General features: G+C 37.2%; 3 protein-coding genes across 3 annotated transcripts in view; 2 read left to right on the top strand and 1 right to left on the bottom strand.

Moving 5' to 3' along the window:
- The first annotated feature begins 486 nt into the window (after positions 1-486).
- cnih1 (cornichon family member 1) lies at positions 487-5846 on the top strand. The gene is made up of 5 exons (XM_077236526.1): positions 487-644; positions 1857-1925; positions 3761-3873; positions 4062-4205; positions 4587-5846. The coding sequence occupies exons 1-5, from the start codon at positions 564-566 to the stop codon at positions 4612-4614; spliced, it is 435 nt and encodes a 144-aa protein (XP_077092641.1). The 5' UTR covers positions 487-563; the 3' UTR covers positions 4615-5846.
- A 388-nt stretch (positions 5847-6234) lies between these two features.
- cdkn3 (cyclin dependent kinase inhibitor 3) lies at positions 6235-9859 on the bottom strand. Its single transcript, XM_077236524.1, has 8 exons — positions 9810-9859; positions 9373-9458; positions 9201-9256; positions 8391-8435; positions 7635-7857; positions 6941-6972; positions 6745-6848; positions 6235-6654 (listed from the first exon to the last, which is right to left on the bottom strand). Exons 1-8 carry the CDS (start codon positions 9834-9836, stop codon positions 6565-6567), a joined length of 663 nt encoding a protein of 220 aa, XP_077092639.1. The 5' UTR covers positions 9837-9859; the 3' UTR covers positions 6235-6564.
- Positions 9860-10162: 303 nt separating this feature from the next.
- The window catches only part of LOC143744829 (uncharacterized), a 24296-nt gene continuing 14044 nt past the window's right edge, over positions 10163-20414 (top strand). The window contains exons 1-11 of the mRNA XM_077236507.1: positions 10163-10447; positions 10736-10802; positions 11234-11278; positions 15143-15307; positions 15639-15724; positions 16225-16361; positions 18637-18684; positions 18766-18865; positions 18959-19097; positions 19499-19603; positions 19789-19869. Coding sequence (XP_077092622.1) covers positions 11258-11278; positions 15143-15307; positions 15639-15724; positions 16225-16361; positions 18637-18684; positions 18766-18865; positions 18959-19097; positions 19499-19603; positions 19789-19869 — 882 coding nt within the window. The 5' untranslated portion in view covers positions 10163-10447; positions 10736-10802; positions 11234-11257. The remainder of the gene's footprint in view (positions 10448-10735; positions 10803-11233; positions 11279-15142; positions 15308-15638; positions 15725-16224; positions 16362-18636; positions 18685-18765; positions 18866-18958; positions 19098-19498; positions 19604-19788; positions 19870-20414) is intronic.

Here is a 20414-nt window from a genome sequence, read left to right as displayed (position 1 = left end):
AGCCGCAGACGCACACGGTCTCTTACAAGGCTCTTCAAGCTTTAAAGTTCGTGATTCATATTTGTCATTATTTTATAGGCCCTAAAGTCTGTGTTAATGTTATTAATTCATTCAGCACATTTTATTCATAATATCATATTTATTTATCCGTAAGCATCTTTGTCTCTTAGCCTTTTTAAAATAAGCATTAATCATTACGTTTACTAATAAAGTTAATCAATTAGACATAGGCAAATTAGACAAATTTCAACCTAAATCTGTTACTCACACAAAGCAATCATGGCTTCAGGAGATTTGAAATGTAAAGTCTGTAGACAATTTTACTTCACGGTATTTTAGTCTCTTTTAAATTCATATGTGGCCTTTATGAATATGCTATGAATTATTGTTCTCCAAAAAAACATATGGGCTTGGAGGATATTATCATTTCATTTATTTATACTTGGGGTTTCCCCTGATCTCGCGTTTTTTCGAGTATCCACGTGAATTCTCCAGTCACGTGACATACAGCTGTCTAAACGTCACCGCAGTCATCGGTCTGGATAATTCCACATGAACGAAAAATGGCGTTCACATTCGCGGCCTTTTGTTATATGTTGGCGCTTCTGCTGACGGCGGCGCTCATTTTCTTCGCTATTTGGCATGTAAGTGTTTTGAATAGAACTCCAACACATTCGCTAAGGTTTTTAACTCAGATACTCTGGGGATAGCGGCATTAGTTCAACACAGAGCAGAGCGCGAGACAAACGCGAATGAATGGCACGAGCGCAACCTGGTGACACCAATTATTATCATTACCGCTAATCTTCCGTTAAAAAAATAGGGTATTTTTTTATGTATTTAAACGTATTATCTACGTGGTTAGCCACATTTTGTTCACGCTTTGTTTATTAGTTTCTGTCGCAACTGGGCTGATGGGGCGCGCGCTCCCGTTTGGCTCTCGTGCATGTGTTTACAGATCAGTGATAAATCAGAACTGCTGTGAATATCAACAAAGTATTGTGTGTGTGTGTGTATATATATATATATATATATATATATATGTGTGTGTATGTAATTTTTTATATATACACACATATCTCAAAAGGCTAATAAATAACTAAAACAGTGCAGTGAAATCTGCCATAACTACCTCTTATTTTTTGGGCCTTTGCATGTTAGAATTAGATCTGTTATGTTTTTATAAGATTTAAGAGAACATTTTGTGAGTTATTTGCGGACAGAACAGCACCATTTTTCAGATCTCCTCAATGCTGCCTGGTGTCATTAACCTGTTTCAGAGATACAAAAACTTTCAGTGCAGAACTAGTATCACATTTCTGCCTTGGCTCAAATATGCCAAATACATTCAAATGTTTTCATATAGTGACTGGAATAATATATAATTTCATCCCTTTCTCCCCCAAGAGTTAAATAAGGGGACGTGTGAATTTCATACAATAATATTACTTTTGGTAATGGATTAAATCTGTCGTTACCAAATTTCATGAGTAAACAAACATAACCTGAATTTGATTCAGGCATACTGGATAATACACAGCATAATTAATCGAAAAGACATAACACTTGAGGATTACAGATCAGGAGGAAAAAAAAGCATAAAGATCTCTGACTGCAATTGTACATCTCTGTATTAAAGCATAATTTCTCTTGCAACACAAATCTCATGAAATATTAAGCTCTTTAAGCTTTTGGTTGTCAGTATTTTATAGTCCGTTTGTTAACTAATTGTTTTAAATTATTCATTCAGTCAGCACAAGAATATTTCTGAATGTTTATGATGACGTGGGAAAAGATGTTTGTAGGTTTACTGCTGGGTAATGGGGTTAACTTTTTGTTTGCCATTTTACTTTTAGATAATTGCATTCGATGAGCTGAAGACTGACTATAAGAATCCTATAGACCAATGTAACACATTAAACCCGGTAAGTGAGTTTTTGAAGAGATGCCGGGTGATGCATGCACTCCCGTTTCTTCTCTTCTATCACAACACTGTTCTGCTAATCAATGAAATCATCTGCAGTGAATGTTGCTTTCCAACACTAACACTACTTTCGTTTGATTTTCTGATTTCCATTTTGTTTTTTATTTTCTTAATATTTACTTTTTACCTTTTTTCCTCTGATTGGCTCAAAGACAGTTGACAGGTTGAAAAAAATTAAAAGGGTCAGGCTTGCTCTGAAGGTTGGTACCAGAATTCAGCTTAAGATCAGTAACAGTCTCTCTGTGTGCACGAGCGGAGTGTTTACAAATGTCTTTTCAGTTAACTAACACCTCAATGTAAGAACATGCCAAGCAGGGAGACAGGATCTGGTTTATGCCAACTGAACAGCTTGATTACAGAGGTTGTCTTGTCTTGCAAATGCCATTACATATGCTGAATGAACAAAACGCATTGCTCCTTTAGGGTTGCTTATATCTCACTCATGTTTGGCTGGTTTAGTCCGTTAGTGTGGGGTTGGGTGGAGGCACAGATGTCTGCGCAGGTGTGTACTTGAGTGTAGGAAAGACAGTGGTTTACAGGGAAAAGTGTTAACTGAAAAGACTTGCAAATGCTCAGAACATGCATGTGCCGTTTTGTCCCCCCCTCCTCCGTTTGCTCTTTACCCAGAGCGACTAACTCCATTTATGATGTCTCACTTAGAAAGTGTTCTTATAAACTTGGCACCGCTGTAAATTGCACTACTAAGATAATGCAGAAGTCATTATTTCAAGTACACTTGAGATTAATGATGGATGGGAAGGAAAAGCGGGTGTAGTGAGCGTCTTTGGTGCACATTAATCTAGAGTTGAGGAATGGTATACCTTAGAATCGACTCAGAGTTGGTATTTCTGGCTGGATGTGTCCGATCACTCTCAGAAGGGTATTCTTAATGAGTTTTGAGGCAATTTTACTTCATAGTCACCATCAACAGTTTGAATTTTTAATTTTTATTATGTGTTTGTGTTGCGCGAAAGCAGAACACACACTTTTTCTCTTTTGCATGGGCTTCATTGTATTGTCTTCATCTACCGGTTATGATCAGGCATGGCAGGGGCAGCCTGGGGTCCTTGTAGCTTCTCCCTTCCTCAGCATGGCTGCTCTTCTCACTCTGCCTGGCATTGTTTCCCTGTAAAAAACACAATCCTGCCTCTGTTCCCATACCTTTGTATGTGGGATGAGGGTGTAGTAAATGTTGACTTGTCTGTTTTTGTTGGGTTTTTTACAGTAATTTGCTAATGGCCAGATGTTCTATTTGCCTAATAAGAGAAACTCTCCACTCTATACTTGACAAAATCTAAAGCAGATGGGGTATATAGTATATTCTTTACAAACCTTAACAGCTTTGGGATGTAATGGATAACCTGTTTCAGGGGTTATTGAGTAGGAATAGGTGTTCTGGTTGGTTTGAATTTTGAACTTGAGGACGATGTCATAATCTCTTAAATGGATCAAAGGTCTTTGAGTTCTAAGCTCTTGAATTCTGAATTCTATTTAATTTTGCAGTCTATACTACGTAATTTAAAGTCACTTGTTAAATGTAAATATTTGATTTATGACCGTTATTCTCAGCAGATCCAGTTCTTCTGAGGTTTAGAGAGATTAGATGTGCATAGATTAGCAAGTACTAGAGCTCATGGGTTGGTGGTAATCCTAATGATTCTTACACCTGATTGGCTAGATTTGGGGCACAGGCTTCAGGCGCAATAGAACTCGGTCTCTGAGATGGATCTGTGTATGTTTTTTGTTTTCTGATCATGTGTTGTGTGGTTTCCTTAGCTCGTCTTGCCGGAGTACCTCATCCATGTGTTTTTCTGCGTAATGTTCCTGTGCGCCGCAGAATGGCTGACGCTTGGACTCAACATGCCCCTGCTGGCCTATCACGTCTGGAGGTGGGTGGGGCGTTCACCCCCAAACCAGTCACAGATAAACACTTTTATATATATATATATATATATATATATCAAACGTTTTAGCAGATGTGTCTAGCTAGTGTCTTTAAGTTAAAAGTTAATAAGTTATTAGTCAGTTAATAAGCGTCTTGCTCAAAGTCCAACATGAAGTGTTTGTTTGTGTGTAGGTATATGAGCCGCCCTGTAATGAGTGGACCTGGATTGTATGACCCGACTACAATAATGAACGCAGATATTTTGGCGTACTGTCAGAAGGAGGGCTGGTGCAAACTTGCATTCTACCTCCTCTCGTTTTTCTACTATCTTTACGGGTATGTACAGTTTAATTGTTTATCAAACATATAGAAACATTTAAAAAAATTATATATGATATATATATACATCTCACTGTGTCCACAAATATATTAAGCACCATATTGTGCCATTTTCATCATAGATAATTAAAAAAAAAAATGCTACTTGAGTGGCGAGTCAGCATATTAGAATGATTATTGAAGACAGTAACGATGCTGAAAATTCAGCTTTGCCATCACAGGAATAAATTACAATTTAAAATATATTTTATTTGAAAATATAAAACTTTTTGTGTAATTTTCAGTTTTTGTATTTTTTTTTTTTTTTTTGCTGACACATGAGACTTCATCTTTAATCTTTCTATCACTGAGCTTAAGTTTCTCTGTTTTTTTTTAAAGGATGATCTATGTTTTGGTGAGCTCTTAATCTGGATACAGCTGCAAAGTGTATATGAAGGCGTTTGAGATGCTGATTTTAAAACACAAATGGAGCTTGGACTCGGACATCTCTCTCAGTTCTGCTTGGCTGTTTCAAATGGACATTGACTTTATTTACTCCTCATCAGCCAAGAACGGTTCAGGATGCAAGCAGCCCGCACAACTCCAGAAACACACATGCAAAAATAAATAATTACCAACTCTTAAGTACAATCTTTTTAGACCTATACACACATAATGCCGCACCAATGCCAAACCTCTTCACACACTGAAAGCATCAGTAGATGAGACAAAACGGTTTACATTGACCAGATCATGTCCAAAGCAGATGCACAAGGGCTTCAAAACTACATTGCTGATGGATATATGCAGAGATTTTACTCTTGTGTTGTCAAACTGTGGGGCACAGTAAAGATCTTGATTGTAGCATTTTTATAGACTTGTTTTATTTTAACTATATTACTGCCTTGTTGCTCAGTCAGTTCTTTAATTTGACCTTCAGAGTTGTGCTGCTTTGGTAATTCATGATCTTGTAATACCATGTTTTTGAGCTCAGGCTGGTGGTCTTCACGTTGATGGTTCTTATCAGATGAATGCTCCATTTCAAGTGTTAAAACCATTGTTTTTCTGTCATGTTGGAAGCAAACGAGGACTGATGCTTTCAGTGTATTAAAGGCTTTGCTTCGCTCATACATCCTGGAAATCTACATGTAACCTTTTTTGCTTTTAAATTTTGTTGTGCATTTTGTATTTCTAAGTGGAATTGTTTTCTGATTTTATTTTTGTGAGATAGCAGAGATGACTTGGATTCTGTTGGACACTGGTTTGATGTTGGCATGATCTGTGTGCCAAGATTTTTTTTATCCCATCAGTAATCGCAGGTATTCTTCACTCCTTCAGTGATGCTGTAGTTTGCGTCTGGATTCAGAGCAGAGCTGTGTGGAAGGATACTTGACTATACTGACAGTCAATGCAGTTGTTCCTAATCACCAAGCTGGACCACCAAGGTGATATTTAGAGTAATGGGTTATTTTGGATTTTCCCTGTGGTCGTTTTAGAATGTTTTTCATTTGCCATTTTTTTGTGTGTGAGTGAATCCAGCTTGATATGTGCATTTGAATGTTATAAAGTCTTGCAAGAGCTGTAGTAAATTGTGGTGTTTTTTTTTTTTTTGCTTGTAATATTGCTTTAAAGTTCCCAATAAAGTCCTCTATAAATTAACTCGTGGCTCATTTTATGGTGCCGTTTTCTCTGTACATTTGGCTACAATAATGTGAAACTAGGGTTTGGTTTTACTCTGATAGAATAGTACAAGTTTTTTCAACAATATAATTGCTTTTTTTTAAATCAGAAAAAAATAAAACCATGATACTGTATTACACAAGCTATATTAAAATGATCATGTGACAAACCTGAAAGGTTTATAATCATTCAATAGTGCCTAAAATTGTAGCACTTGAACTGCATTGATTTTAGTTATTAGTGTATTTCTTATCAATGTAAAGGCATTGGTATTTGTTACCTTGGTTAACTTCTCCAGTAATGGTTACAAACTTAATATATCCCCTTACCAACAACCACTTTGGTATGAAAAAATTGCCAAGAAGTATTGCCAACAACTGCATAATGAATTTAATCTGCCATCCAAATCACTGTCACTCACATAAGCAATATATTGTTTCCCAGACACAAAAATGAGCATCACTCTTAATTTAATCCACTGGCCAGGATTAATGCAGACAACATCTTGTTTAGGCCACTTAAGACCACATTTAAGTGAACAAGGCTCTTTTAACTGCAAAGTTATATATTAAGCACACTATTATTAGATCAACTTGTAAAAGTACAGAATTTTTAAAGTGCCATCAGAAAGGAAACAAATGCATTCATGATCAAGGTAGAGAACATCCATTTTCAAATCATCTGAATGTCAGGTTGATCATCGGGACACTGATCTCTCTGTAAGCCGGTCTTTGGTTTCTTGATATGCTGCAAACTTCTCCCGAAATTCGTGAAGGAAGTTGTATTGCTATAAGAGGCCATGAAGAAGCATAATTAACAACTTAGTTATATGGTTAAGGGAAGTGATGAATCTAGGTTTTCAGATGTTGCCTCTTACCTTGACAGTCTGAATGGCTCCGCCTCCTCTCAGCTCCCTCAGGATTTCCAGCGCGGCACTGGGCGTGATGGAGACAGAGAGCTGAAGCAGCAAACATGCAGCAACTGTGACAATGAAACACAAGTTAAACTCCTAATCATACACGGGACTAACATTAATCATGACACTGCGCTCAGTTTGAACATTTGATACTTGCTTAGTCCTGAGCGTCCCAGACCTCCATAACAACTGTGGAGGAATACAAGCACAATTAGAATCTGATGTTATTCTAATGGTCATGTAATATATGTATATGTATTACATACACATACATGCTATATTTTTATGCTGACCAAGGCATTTATTCAATAAAAAATACAGTAAAAACACTAATATTGTGAAATATGTTAAAATGTAATTTATTCCTGATAGCAAGGTAAATATTTCAGCACATGATCCCTCAAAAATCATTTAAATATGCCAATTTGCAGCTCAAGAAATATTTTTTTTATCAATCAATGTTGAAAATAGTTGTGCTGCTTAATATTTGTGTAAACTGACATTTTTGACATTCTTTGATGAATAGAAAGTTTAAAAGAACAGCATATATCTGAAACAGAAATCTTTTGTAACATTATAAATGTCTTTAGTCACTTTTCACATCGATTCAAAGCATCCTTGTGAACAAAAGTATTAATTTCTCTTAAAAAAAACACTGAATAATATTAATACATGTAACTGTCCTAAAACTAAATTTAAAATAAAGTTAGCTTAAAACTAAGGTTTGATATACCGTAAAGAAAATACATTTTCTGTTCAATTTTGTTATAAAGGAAAAATGATCACATTTCTTCTCCCTGGAAGAGGAAGAAAATCACTGAATGCAGTAACTGAGAGTGTTTTCTTCTCACTGTATGACAGTCTTGCGTTGATTCTGCAGGCAGTCGTGCAGTTCTTCCAGGATGCAGCAGCACTGAGGAAGCTCTGGAGCGCATCCGTCCGGGAAGGGGAGGTGGTGCACTCTGAGCCCACTCTGAGAATAAACCTCTAACAGACATGGCACTCTGTAGCGCACCAGCTCTCCTCTGGTGCAGAATACAAACACGTCCTCCACACCCTGATCACACATCTCAGCTACACACAAACCACAGATAAATCACAGTTATCCTATCCCAGAGGGCCATGTACACACTGCACACAACGCATACTTTAAACTGGTGCTTCTCAACTGGTGGTGCTTCAGAACATCAAGTGGTGAACAAAATTGTTTATTGTACAAAGGTAAACAAAAATATCCTTACATTGAAATGTATTAATATTACCACGAGCAGACTTTGCTATATGCAATAGCATAGCATAGACTGAATGTGAAAATTAACCTCTTGAATTTTGGGGGTTTGAAACAAACCATACTTGTACAAATGAACTAGCATGAAACAGAAACTGTGATCGTATTTTCTCCCCTATTGTGACGCATATAGTGAATCGGCATTTTGACGGAGGACAAAAAGTAGGACGAGACTTGATTTTGTCACCAGGAATTGCTTGGATCATTGTCGTTTGCTAATTGCTGCTTGCAAACTGATCAGTACAGACTTGAAACCAATCAGTCGAGAACCACTGGATTCGACCATTACTGTGTGTGTATTTGTGTCAGCTAGACTCACCAACATCTTTCTGCAGGTTTCTTCTGATTTCTTTATATCTGCAACCTGAAATGAGCAGAAATTAGGGCTGTGCAATCAATCAAAATATAACCAAAACGTTATGGCTTTTCAAAATTGCTTTTCAAATCACAAACGCTGCAGTTTAATTAAATATGTGGGCTGTGTGTTTTAGAGTGAAGCACTGTGCTCATTTACACTCATGGCCAAAAGTTTCCAAAAGTGACATAAATTTGGTGTTTTGCAAAGTTTGCTGCTTCAGTAGTTATGGTGTTGATTCACATTTTTTTTAGTTATTGCATACAAACCCAAAAAATGCAAGAGCGACCAAAGTCACTTTGGCAACCGCAATCAATCGGGGGAAAAACGCAGCAAAAACTTTGTGAAACACAAAATGTATGTCACTGCCAAAACTTTTGGCCATGACTATACACACAAGTAACTCATGGTCTGGTGTTTTTAGTTTGGTTTAAAATGGTATTGTAATTTTACAGGTGTACAGTAAAATAATAATAATTTGTATTTTTCTTAAATAGTCTTTTATTTAAAAATAAAATATATTACATTAGTAATATTTAAATTTAGTAATAATAATAATTATTTTATAGTCATGTTGATAAATAATCACAACATTTTGGGCCAAATTGTGCATCCCTAAAAAATAAGCAAATCAAACCTGGAGCTTTTTTTATTTAATTTTTTAAATAGCAATTTTTATCAGAAAAATCATGCAGCTTTAGTGAATTTAGTAAATTGCGTCGTTTATAGAATGAGGACACACAGTGACATTATTCATTTATTAATTAATTTTACCAGGTAAGGAACAGATGCCAAGAGACTGGGAACACTCCACCACTGACAGAGACAACCTGCAAAGCGCGCGCACACGCGCGCACACACACACACACACACACACACACACACAATCACTTTCAATCAATGTTGAGTATGTAAATGCAAAATTGAACATGTATATGTTGCTCACCATGAGATCTGAAGAGGTGTGGCTTCCTCTTCACCAAAATCCTCTTCGTCGGAGGAATCAAACTCACTTGTCCTCATTTCCCCAGTCTACCATGCACATAAACGTAATGACACCAAGACGATTAATCAACCCAGACACTGACATCCAAACAACCGATATCCAAAACAGCAGCTTGTTCTGATGGCTGTACTTATCATGTGGGAAAGGAACTGAGAGGTTCATATGAAAATTCAGATGTTTTTAGTGTAAATGTATTAGCAATAATAGTATAACATGCTGGGTGACATTACAAATGTTTATATATGCAGTAATATTCTCGTTTGCACAACTAATTATATTCTCGCACTCGACAACTCGAAGTTATTCATCCGACGCATGAATTACCACATAGAAACACAAAGTTGTAAGCGAGAGAGAGAATCAACAATAGAACTCACCGAGAAACACCACTCCGCACTGCGCATGCGCGAAATTTTCAAAACATACTGAAAGGATTTGTCCAATCATAGTCGACATGTTTAAAATTCACGCCTCTGTTTATATAAGACACGCCCTGTCCGCAGTTTCGCCATGAGTTTCGCTAAATCTGTGAATTAAATATTAATGAGTCGTGTGCCCGTTTAGTTTTTCAGCCTTTTTGAACTGAGCTATATAAATGTGCGAATGTATGGAACTTATTTTATCTTGGTTACTGCACAAAATATTCTTTGTATTCAAGTTAAATTAATCGTAAACCACGTATAGAGTCCCTAATGATCTCAATACATTAGACCTCTGATATGTGTGAGTCAGTGGAAGTGAAATGGAGCAATAAGCAGCAGAAAATCGCTCTTTTGCTGACTGTGCAAGAGCGCGTGAACGGTCCCGAGAGGTACACCGGACGGCGCGCGCACAGTCAGTCCGTGTCCTGTCCCTCCTCCCGCATTCAGACGCAGTGCACTACACACCGGATAGACGGGACACCGGGATACAAGAGCTCAGGGAGAGACAATTACTAAAACATGAGGCCGTCACTATGTCAGAGAAATGGAATAACATTTAAACTGAAAAAGAAATCTTGAAGATTTGCTTTCTAGTAAGTGGGCGCGCGCTGCACGGTCGTCGTCGTCATCATCATCATCATCATCATCATTATTATTTATTGCGTTTAGTTTGATTATAAAAATTTGTGTTGAAGACTGCATTTTTAGGAACTATTAATGTGTCATTCTCCGTCTGTTATTTAGATTTTATATAACCTAAAGTTACTTGATTTTACATAAATTGTTCAAGACTGTAAATTGTTTTAATGAGAAGATTGTGAAATACTTCTGAAAAAATAAAACAAAACATTCATAAGTCTGTTGCCACTCTCTGCTTGTAGGGTGGATCAGCTCTTTGGCAGGTATCTGTCCCCCACCTGGGATTCGCTGACGGGCGACCAGCTCTAGGTAAAAACTCAAGCGCGCATTTCATAGAAATAGTGGAGGAGGTATTTAGAGCTATATCTTCATCGTTAACTTTATAGTTATTGTCCTTTTTGTGAACGGGCCTTAAATCTAACACTTACACAAACCTTTCTGCATATTTAGAATTTGTTTTAGACATTATACGTGTATTATCATGTTTACTGCTGGCTCGTTCCCACAATGTTGGTGATTTCAGGTTTTACTATTGCTGTGGTGACTAAATTGTTTAAAAAAAAACCCATTAAAATAGGTAAGAGGATCATGGCTACTTAGTATCATGACCAAAATGTTGTAATGTGTTTTACTACACCAATATAAATTTCAGTAGTCACCTGCAAATTAAAGCTTCTCCACAGAGAATGTTTACAAACCTTTGAGACTGTGTTAAATGATGTTTGTGTGTCCTCACACAGAAAAGGAAATCTCATGAGGGAGACATGGAAAGAGAGATCTCTAAGGTAACAAACACACACTGACAATCTTTCAACACTTTTGAGTAATAACACTACAAATAAGGGGTTGGTATGGGTAATTCAGGTATCCCACAGTCATGAAAATGGGGAATATCAGGAAATCTTAAATAATTTAATCTAATTGTGATTACTAGGCCTGGGAAAAATATGGAAATTAAGTAATAAAAATCACAGAAATGTATTGCCATGCTTCACTCCAAAATGTTCTTTAAAGGGACCTATAGGCCTATGCAAAATTCACTTTTACATGGTGTTTGAACATTAATGTGTCAGCAGTGTGTGTGTATATACAACCACCCTAATGGTAAGAATCCACCCACTCCTTTTTTAAAATCCCCATAAATCATAAGCAGTGTTTCAGAAAAAGCCTCAGCCCACGAATGCTGATGGACTCCGCCATATTAGCATAGACCCCGCCCTGAGTGAACTGTACACCTCCATGTTAAAACTCCAGTAGGTAGCTTTTGTAAACAAATATTTGTTAAAACTGTCATTATGTCCTGAAAGTAGAATATGAGACAGATAATCTGTGAAAAAAATCAAGCTCCTCTGGCTCCTCCCAGTGGTCCTATTGCCATTTGCAGAAATACACCGCTCCCGGTCAGAAACAACCAATCAGAGCCAGGAGGAATGTCTTAGCAGTGTCAATCACGCTCGTGTACGCGCTGATCACCCCTCTCTAGCACAGCGCGAGCGCGTACCGTCGTTCGTGACTCTCCTGTTCAAACTCGTTCATCCAAATAAACAAATCTTTTTTCGAGTCATTTCGTTCGTTGAATGAACGAAATGACTCGAAAAAAGATTCGTTCATTTTGAACGAGTCTTTTTTGGAGTCATTTCGTTCATTCAACGAACGAATGACTCGAAAAAAGATTTGTTCATTTGGATGAAGTAGTTTGAACAGGATCACGAACGTGCATCACAGAACATAGCAAGGCGAGCATTTGTGCTTATAAAACTTAAAGTTTTTTATTTATTTTTGAAATGACCGATCGTTTCACTAGATAAGACCCTTATTCATCGTCTGGTATCGTTAAAAACCCTTTGAAGCTGCGCTGAAACGGTCATTTGGTCCTCGAAACGTTTGTGTCCTATTGAAGTCCATTATAATGGAGAGAAAGCCTGGAATGTTTTCATCAAAAAACTTAATTTCTTTTCGACTGAAGAAAGAAAGACATGGACATCTTGGATGACATGGGGGTGAGTAAATTATCAGCAAAAGTTTTTTTTTAAAGTGAACTAACCCTTTAACGTTATCTTAGTAGCTATTTATAACTTATAGAAAGAGTGCAACCTTATAAAGTTACATGAATTGCAAAATACATAATGATTTGAGGACCAAGTTTGTAGTCAAAGTATGGGCAGGCCATAGTCAATGTAAAGCATATTGTTGATGTTTCGTTCCTATTAGTGAATGTTCCATAACTGTTTATAATCCGCCGTCATCGGTGGTCCTGCTTACTAGCCTGCGCGTTCACTGCAGGCTCCGCTTTCTGTTTTTCTTTTGTTGTTTAAATAATATTAACTGCATATTTAGTAGTACGTACTGTACATTACACTGCTTTCACTTTAATACACAGATAATTTACACATACGATTTCTTTTCTTGCTGTTTACGTTCAGACATAACCGACTGTGTTTATGTGAACTTTGTATGTATTTGACACTTTAAGCGCATTAAGATGTGGATGAGAACTTAGTTTAATACTCACGGGTCATCTGACAGCCAGCTTTGGATGTGTGAAAACCATATATTTGAAGTTTAGACTTATATGGCTTTAAAACGCATGCAATCTTTCATGATGATGAAGAACTGCAATGTAACATGAGCGTGACCGTGATAGAGACAGTAATCAAAACCAAACAGATGTTTTAGTGTTTTAGTATCTGAGGCACGAGCTGTAAAGGCTCCGCTCTCTTCTGGAAAGCAGGATGTGGAGCAGCAGCTCATTTGCATTTAAATATATTTCCACTCAAAAATGAGCATTTACAACATGGTATAATAAATGATCTGTGGGGTATTTAAGCTAAAACTTCACAGACATATTAGGAACATCTATGACTTGTATTACATTTTATAAAAAAGGCATACCCAGGTAGAAGGTGACGTTCGCGCGACCATGGATAACGTTTCCTAAAAGTTCTCTAAAGGTGACGAACATTCCTAACCTTTACAGAACATTAGGGACGTTCCTGAAACGTCCTCTTTTGGTAATGAAAGTGCTGCAGTTCAACGTTCCTTAAATTACTTTAGGGAGACGTTCCGTAATGGTAATCTTATGGTCACATAACAACGTTACAAAGACGACGTAATCAAAACGTTCTCATATGGGTCTAAGTTTGTCATATTATAACGTTCCTTATAGGACTTTAGGGGGACATTCTGTAATGGTAATCTTAAGGTCACATAACAACGTTACAAAGAGGACGTAATCAAAACGTTCTCATATGGGTCTAAGTTGGTCATACAATGACGTTCTTTATGTGACTTTAGGGGAACGTTCCATATTGGTTATTTTATGGTCACATAGCAACATTACAAAGAGGACATAATAAGGACGTTCCCATATGGTTCTCTGTTGACCATATGAGAACGTTTCGTGACTAACTTAATGAGAACATTCTCATATACATCACGTTTTGTGCGCGGTGACGTGGGACGTACCGAGGTTCAACTTCCGTCAACTTCTGTCACGTTTATCTGGTTTGTCTGCGGGCTGGACCCTTCTCGGATGGACACCTGACGCCGGTCTTTTTCCTGTTTTCTTCACCGACAGCGAGCCAGAAAAAGCCAATGTGTTTATCATGTAAAGTTATTTTAATGAACCATTCTCGTGTAGATGGTCAGGCTATATTGGCTTTTTTTAGATAAACAAGCTAACGTAAGCGCTAGCCCTATTCCAATTTGCTTGTTTTAACTCTTGTTTACATAGCCTGCAGGGTCTCCTCACGAAATCCAAGCGGCATAAAGTTCAATGCGAGGGTCTTTAGAATATGTTTGTATTATTTTTGTCTCTTTTCTTTTATTGTAATTTTTTCCTATTATTTGGTAAAGGCTACACCACTTTTCCATGGGAGAAAAGTTGTGGTGATCCCGCTATTTGGCTCGTTGATGTAAAACAGTCTTTTACAATTGTTATTATAAAATCAAGAATGCAGACGTTTTAAGCTGAGCAACAATGGCAGCAAAATGTACACAGTATATTAAAAAAAATCTCCTGTCACACACACAGAGCCTGGAGATCAGGTTGAAGCGGAGAAGCATCAGCTTCTTATTCTTTAAATATAACAGAAGACCTTAATAGGACAAAAAATTATATTCTAAGTTGGTCCCTAAAAGTTCTGCAGGGCGTTCTCAGAATGTTTTGGAAACATTGGATTTCTGAATTAAATATGGTCTTCTAAACGTTCCCAGAACGTCCTGAATGTTCCCTGAAGGTCTTCCAAATAATGTTCCCAAACCCTTTAAAGAACTCCACATCGTGTCTGTCTGGGAACGTTGTGGGAACGTTACCAGGCGACGTCCTTGACACCAGCGGGGACGTTCTCAGAATGTTTCTGGGAACATTGGATTTCTGAATTAAATATTGTCCTCTAAACGTTCCCAGAACATCCTGAATGTTCCCTGAAGGTCCTCCAAATAATGTCCCCAAACCCTTTTAAGAACTCCACATCGTGTCTGTCTGGGAACGTTACCAGGCAACATCCTTGACACCAGCGGGGACGTTCTCAGAACGTTATGGGAACGTAAAATTTCTAGCTGGGTAATAGGTCCCCTTTAAGAGTGCAATCTGCATACAATGATTAAATATCTTCATTAAGTATTCAGTCTCATCTGGTTGTGTTCAGGTTCAAGGCATGGTGTGCGAGTTGCGCGCAGGGTTTTCTCGTGCGCTGCTGGAGCTGAATCAGATTCAGCAGGGAGATACTGAGCTGCAGAGCCAGCTGGAGGACACAAGACATGGCTGCAACAAGCGCGCACTTCACCTAGAGAGTCTGGTGCTGTCCCTCAAGGTGAGGCCACACACACATGTGTTTTGTAAATCTACTGATTTATTTGTTTATTTAATTGGGACAACGCACGTTAATGAAAATCAGTATAAAATGCAAAATGTAAACGTACCGGATTATAGCAACATTGCTCATTTACATCCGTAGCCCCTAGGTAGGTAATGCAAACAATACATTAATAATAATGACAATTATTAAAATACAAACATGCATTACATAAATGACAACAATTCAATAACAGATACCACAAGCTCAAGGTAAGAAAGAAAAAGAAGAAAACAGTTAAAATCTGATCTGTATGTATTGAAGTCACTTTTTTCATGTGCCTTTTTAGGAGGAGCTGGAGGAGGTACGTTGTCAGTTTCGTCAACTCTGTGAGACACAAGACAGAAAACCACCAGAGAATCCAGGAAGAGAGAAGTAAACACATACACACACACACACACACACACACACACACACACACACACACACACACACACACACACACACACACACACACACACATGTAGTGTTTCCATGTTTAATGGGGACTTTCCATAGACATAATGATTTTTATACTGTACAAACTGTATATTGTATTCCCTTAAACTAACCCTACCCCTAAACCTACCCATAACAGAAAACTTTCTGCATTTTTACATTTTCAAAAAACATCACTTAGTATGATTTATAAGCTGTTTTCCTCATGGGGACCAAAAAATGTCCCCACACGAACAAGGATTTCAGATATTGCCATCCTTATGGGGACATTTTTTCCCATAAGGTAGGGTTTACCAGGCCACACACACACACACACACACACACACACACACACACACACACACACACACACACACACACACACACACAAATTTACCCATAGAATGTAACGCTGAAACTGTGTTAAATTGTGTGTGCCAATGTGTGTATGAATACAGTAATGGAGTGGATGACGGTATCGGACAGAGTGCTGGTGCTACAGAGGCTCCTCCACTTTCATCTGTGGGCGGAGCATTTCTCATACACTGTTACCTACAGGGCTTACAGGTGTGGCAATGGGCCAGACAGAATACAGGTGAGCTTTCATTTTTTTGGGTAAAATTATTTGTAAAGATTCTATAAAATATTTTATTTTTTTATTTTATATATATATATATATATATATATATATATATATATATATATATATATATAATATATATGTTAAAGTTGGCATGTAATGGAAGTTGTGATAATCGTTTCTTTCCTATTGTGATGTATATCCAAGTTAAAATGATTTCTTGAACAAATAAAAGTAGGGCGGGACTTAATTTTGTCCATCAGGAATTGATTGGATGTTTGTGATCTAATGTGAGTGACATGTTGTGCCAGTAAACACATCATCAGAGAAGAGAAGAGATGTCTCTGCAAGAGGGATGGGAAGTTATTTTTAATACAGATGGGCAGGGGACATGAATTAATTAGTAACATAAATAAAATGAAATGATGTGAACGAAAAATTATTTATAATTATCATTGCAATATTCCAATTAAAAATATGCATTGCCAATTTTGATTTCATGGTGACTTTAAAAATTATAAGGGCATCAAAAAAATGATGTGTGCGATAAATCATTTAAACAATAAATACTGCAATATTTAATAAAAAACAAGAATTGTCCATTTTGATTTCAAAGTGACTTTAAAATAGATGCTCATATTCAAAATAAACCCTTAAGTTCTAAATCAGTGGTTCCCAAACTGTGGTCCGCGGACCACTAGTGGTCCGTGAGGGTACTGCAGGTGGTCCGTGGAAAGGCAAAATAAAATGTAAAATAATATTTTTTACCTTCATTTTACCAGGAATCCCCATAAAAAAAATAAAAAGTAAAAAGAATATGTAGGCCTATATTGATATAAAATTTAAATTAAATTGTCAGGTTATTGTGGGATTACTAAAATAGGCTAGTGGTGCTCGGCCGTGACGTTCAAGTTTAGTGCCGTTAGAACCACAACATGGATCGGTGGATAGCAACAGGTTCTCTGAAGAGGAAAGCGGCAGAGGCAAATATTTTGCCATTAGGCTATATAAAATGTTTGTCTGATTATAATTTCACCAACAGTAATTCTGGATGGCCTCCACCAAACAAGTAAATAGGAAATAAGCAAATCAGAATACTGCACGCCAAAACAGCAGTATGCGCGCAAGCGTGAAACGCTTGTGTTTCTTCTTGCTGCCTATCTTTTACTGGGGTCTCCAACACGTTGCTCGATTGGAGGTAGCTCGTCAAGGGGACGTTCACATATCGTGTCTTTTGCGCTCTCAATTTCATTATTTCATGTAGGCGCGCGGCGCAGCGAGATGAAAACACCTCAACTTTTCACAATGCCGCAAACGCACCGCAGTTCATGTGACAAAAACAAACAAATCAGCTTCATCCTTTCCGTAAACATTGAAAGCTCAGTCAATGAAGAATGTAAGAATGCACGTGCACCCAAACACTATACGGGGGTTTTTCTCTTCTCCGTAAATTAATCTTGTAGCAGAGCTACAGCAAGCGTTTTTCGGTGGTGGAAATCTATTATCTACTATAAGCACAACTAAGTTGTGGAGAGCGCGCATAGCAACGACAGACGGCACGGGAAAATCGGACCGAATTTTACTATTAGCTAATAATAAAAGATAAGCTATAGTGCATCGATGTAAATGTCATGTTTTTTGACTCATTCTTTTTATAAAAATGATTTAAAGGCTGAAATATGTGAGGTTTATCTTTTTATAAAACCTTTTTTTGTGAAAAATGATTTAAAGGCTGAAATATGTGAGGTTTATCTTTTTATAAAACCTTTTTTGTTAAAACTTTATTTGAATTTCATTTTACTATATGTGCCTATAGGGGTGGCAGGGGATGGCAGGGGTTCGCGGCAATGTAAGTATCTGGATATTTGCCGCGGGGCGAGGGCTTCGATTACCTCTCTCTTTTTTGACCATACATGTTTGCATCCCTGAAATGAACCTGATTATGCCCTCGGGCGCTTGAGTAAATAAATAAATTAAATCTGTGGCAGCCGTTGTGTGCAGTAAACTTTCTTTTAACAAGCTGTTGTACTGATGTGATGACCAGTTATAGTTTTAATGTTAGTAAGCCTATTTAGAGGTGCGGATTAATTCAGGAAGGACTGTGTGTAGATATATTTTATTATGTGTATTATGAGGTGGTCCGTTTAAATTCTTGATTACAAATAGTGGTCCACACACACAAAAAGTTTGAAAACCCCTGTTCTAAATAATATGTGGTGGGAATTAAATGAGAAGTAAATTATATTTAAAAAACCTTAAAAAAAACTCGATTTTGTTTTCTGTTTCTCAGGTGTAGATGCTCTTTCCTGCCAGGTAACACACAGCTGCTTACGGCGAGGTAAATCACCGCTTCACAGAGACTTTTAACAGCTCAATATTCACACATGGGTCCTCATGTTCCTCTGTCTCTTTCTGTCAGGCAGGAGGCGCGGTGTGGTGGATATGCTGTTGCAGTCTGAGCGCGATTATGTGTCTAGTTTGAATCAGCTTCTTGAGAAATATAAACCTGCAGAGCAAAAGTAGAAAACTATATTATCACTATTTCATGTCATCTCTTTATCTCTGTCTGTATCACGGACTGTAACAAGCGTGTTTGTGTGTTTCTGAGACAGTGTGGCGTTTGTAAAGCATATTGATCAGATGCTACAGCGCCACCTGCTGTTCCGCAACACCCTAGAAGAACGCCTGACCACCAATGAGAGAAGCTGTGCAGCTGGAGAGGCTTTTCTTAACCTCACTGGACAGAACAATGTAAAATAATAAACTGTTATCCCTCATCAAACGTATCAAAAGGGACAGTAAAGACTTTTACATTGCAACAAAAAATCAATTTCATATAAATACTTTCTATTCCTCAAAGAATCCTTAAAGAAAAAAAATGATTTCAAAAAAATATTAAGGAACACAACTATTCTCAACATTGATAATAATAAGAATTTTTTCTTTAGCAGCAAATAAGAATATTATAATAATTTCTGAAGGATCATGTGACTCTGAAGCCTGGGGTAGTGATACTGAAAATTCAGCTTTGCATCCCAGAAAAACTTTCTGGGATGCAAGAGACTTTTTTTTTAAACATAAAAAATGACTGATCCCAAACTTTAAAAAATAAATGCAATAAATGCATTTATTCATTACTTGTCTCTCTGCAGAAGTCTTTCTGTGATGCATATCTTGGATATGTGTACGGTCTGGGAACTGTCCTGAGAACAGAGTTCAGTAAAACTTCACCCCACAACAATCCACAAAACACTCAGGCAAGATCTTCCTGTTTCATGTTATGAAACATGTTACAATATTTAAAGTTTTGAATGCAAGGGACTATGAAATGTGTCTAGAGCAACCAGGCCCTTTTATATCTTAAGTGCACCAACAAGTCTATTGATTTTTACTTTTGTGTAATATTGGGTTCATGTAATTATTTATAATATTTTTCTGCTAGGAGGAGAAAGAGAGCTGCAGATTGCTTTCACTACTGTTCACTCCTGTTTCCCGCATCCACACATACCTGAACATTATACAGGTGAGTAGTATACAGTATACATGCCTTGCAAATGAACTTAGCAAAAATAAATGAAATAAATTGTTAGCTGTAATAAAAACAATACTTGCTATTTTGATGTTAAAGGTGTGGTTGATTATTATTTAACTTTTTAAACTTTAGTTAATGTGTAATGTTGCTGTTTAAGCATAAACAACATCTGCAAAGTTATGACGCTCAAAGTTCAATGCAAAGGGAGATATATTCTTTTACATAAATCATGTTTTAAGGACTACAACAAACGGCTGGTAGGAACTACACAAGCTTCCTTCCGGGTTTGTGACATCATTAACCCTAAAATTTACATAAGTCCCACATAAGGTACACGATTTATTGATTATCATGACAGAATATGCTAATCAATGACTAGATGACTCCACTTAACTCCAGCTAACATAAAAGGCTAAAAGTTTTTGAAATTTTCAGTGTGTGTCTGTGTGAAGTAATCAGAGCTGCTAACACAAGAGCTCTTGAAACTCCGCCCTCTTTGCCGGGAGCAGCAGCTCATTTACATCTAAAGGGACACA

The sequence above is a fragment of the Siphateles boraxobius genome, unplaced genomic scaffold (genome assembly GCF_051911475.1).
Source record: "Siphateles boraxobius isolate OS27281-9 unplaced genomic scaffold, OSU_SipBor_1 20, whole genome shotgun sequence".
Taxonomy (NCBI): domain Eukaryota; kingdom Metazoa; phylum Chordata; class Actinopteri; order Cypriniformes; family Leuciscidae; genus Siphateles; species Siphateles boraxobius.
Note: the sequence above shows the minus strand (reverse complement) of the source record. Positions and strands in the feature narration are given on the sequence as shown.

Coding starts and splice junctions, on each gene's coding strand:
- cnih1 (XM_077236526.1), top strand. CDS start 564: ATGGCGTTCACATTCGCGGCCTTTTGTTATATGTTGGCGCTTCTGCTG. Junction 3,874..4,061: donor CTGGCCTATCACGTCTGGAG/GTGGGTGGGGCG, acceptor GTTTGTGTGTAG/GTATATGAGCCGCCCTGTAA. Junction 4,206..4,586: donor TTTTTCTACTATCTTTACGG/GTATGTACAGTT, acceptor TTTTTTTTAAAG/GATGATCTATGTTTTGGTGA.
- cdkn3 (XM_077236524.1), bottom strand. CDS start 9,836: ATGCGCAGTGCGGAGTGGTGTTTCTCG. Junction 9,257..9,372: donor ACACCTCTTCAGATCTCATG/GTGAGCAACATA, acceptor CGCGCTTTGCAG/GTTGTCTCTGTCAGTGGTGG. Junction 6,973..7,634: donor CAACGCAAGACTGTCATACA/GTGAGAAGAAAA, acceptor ATTCCTCCACAG/TTGTTATGGAGGTCTGGGAC.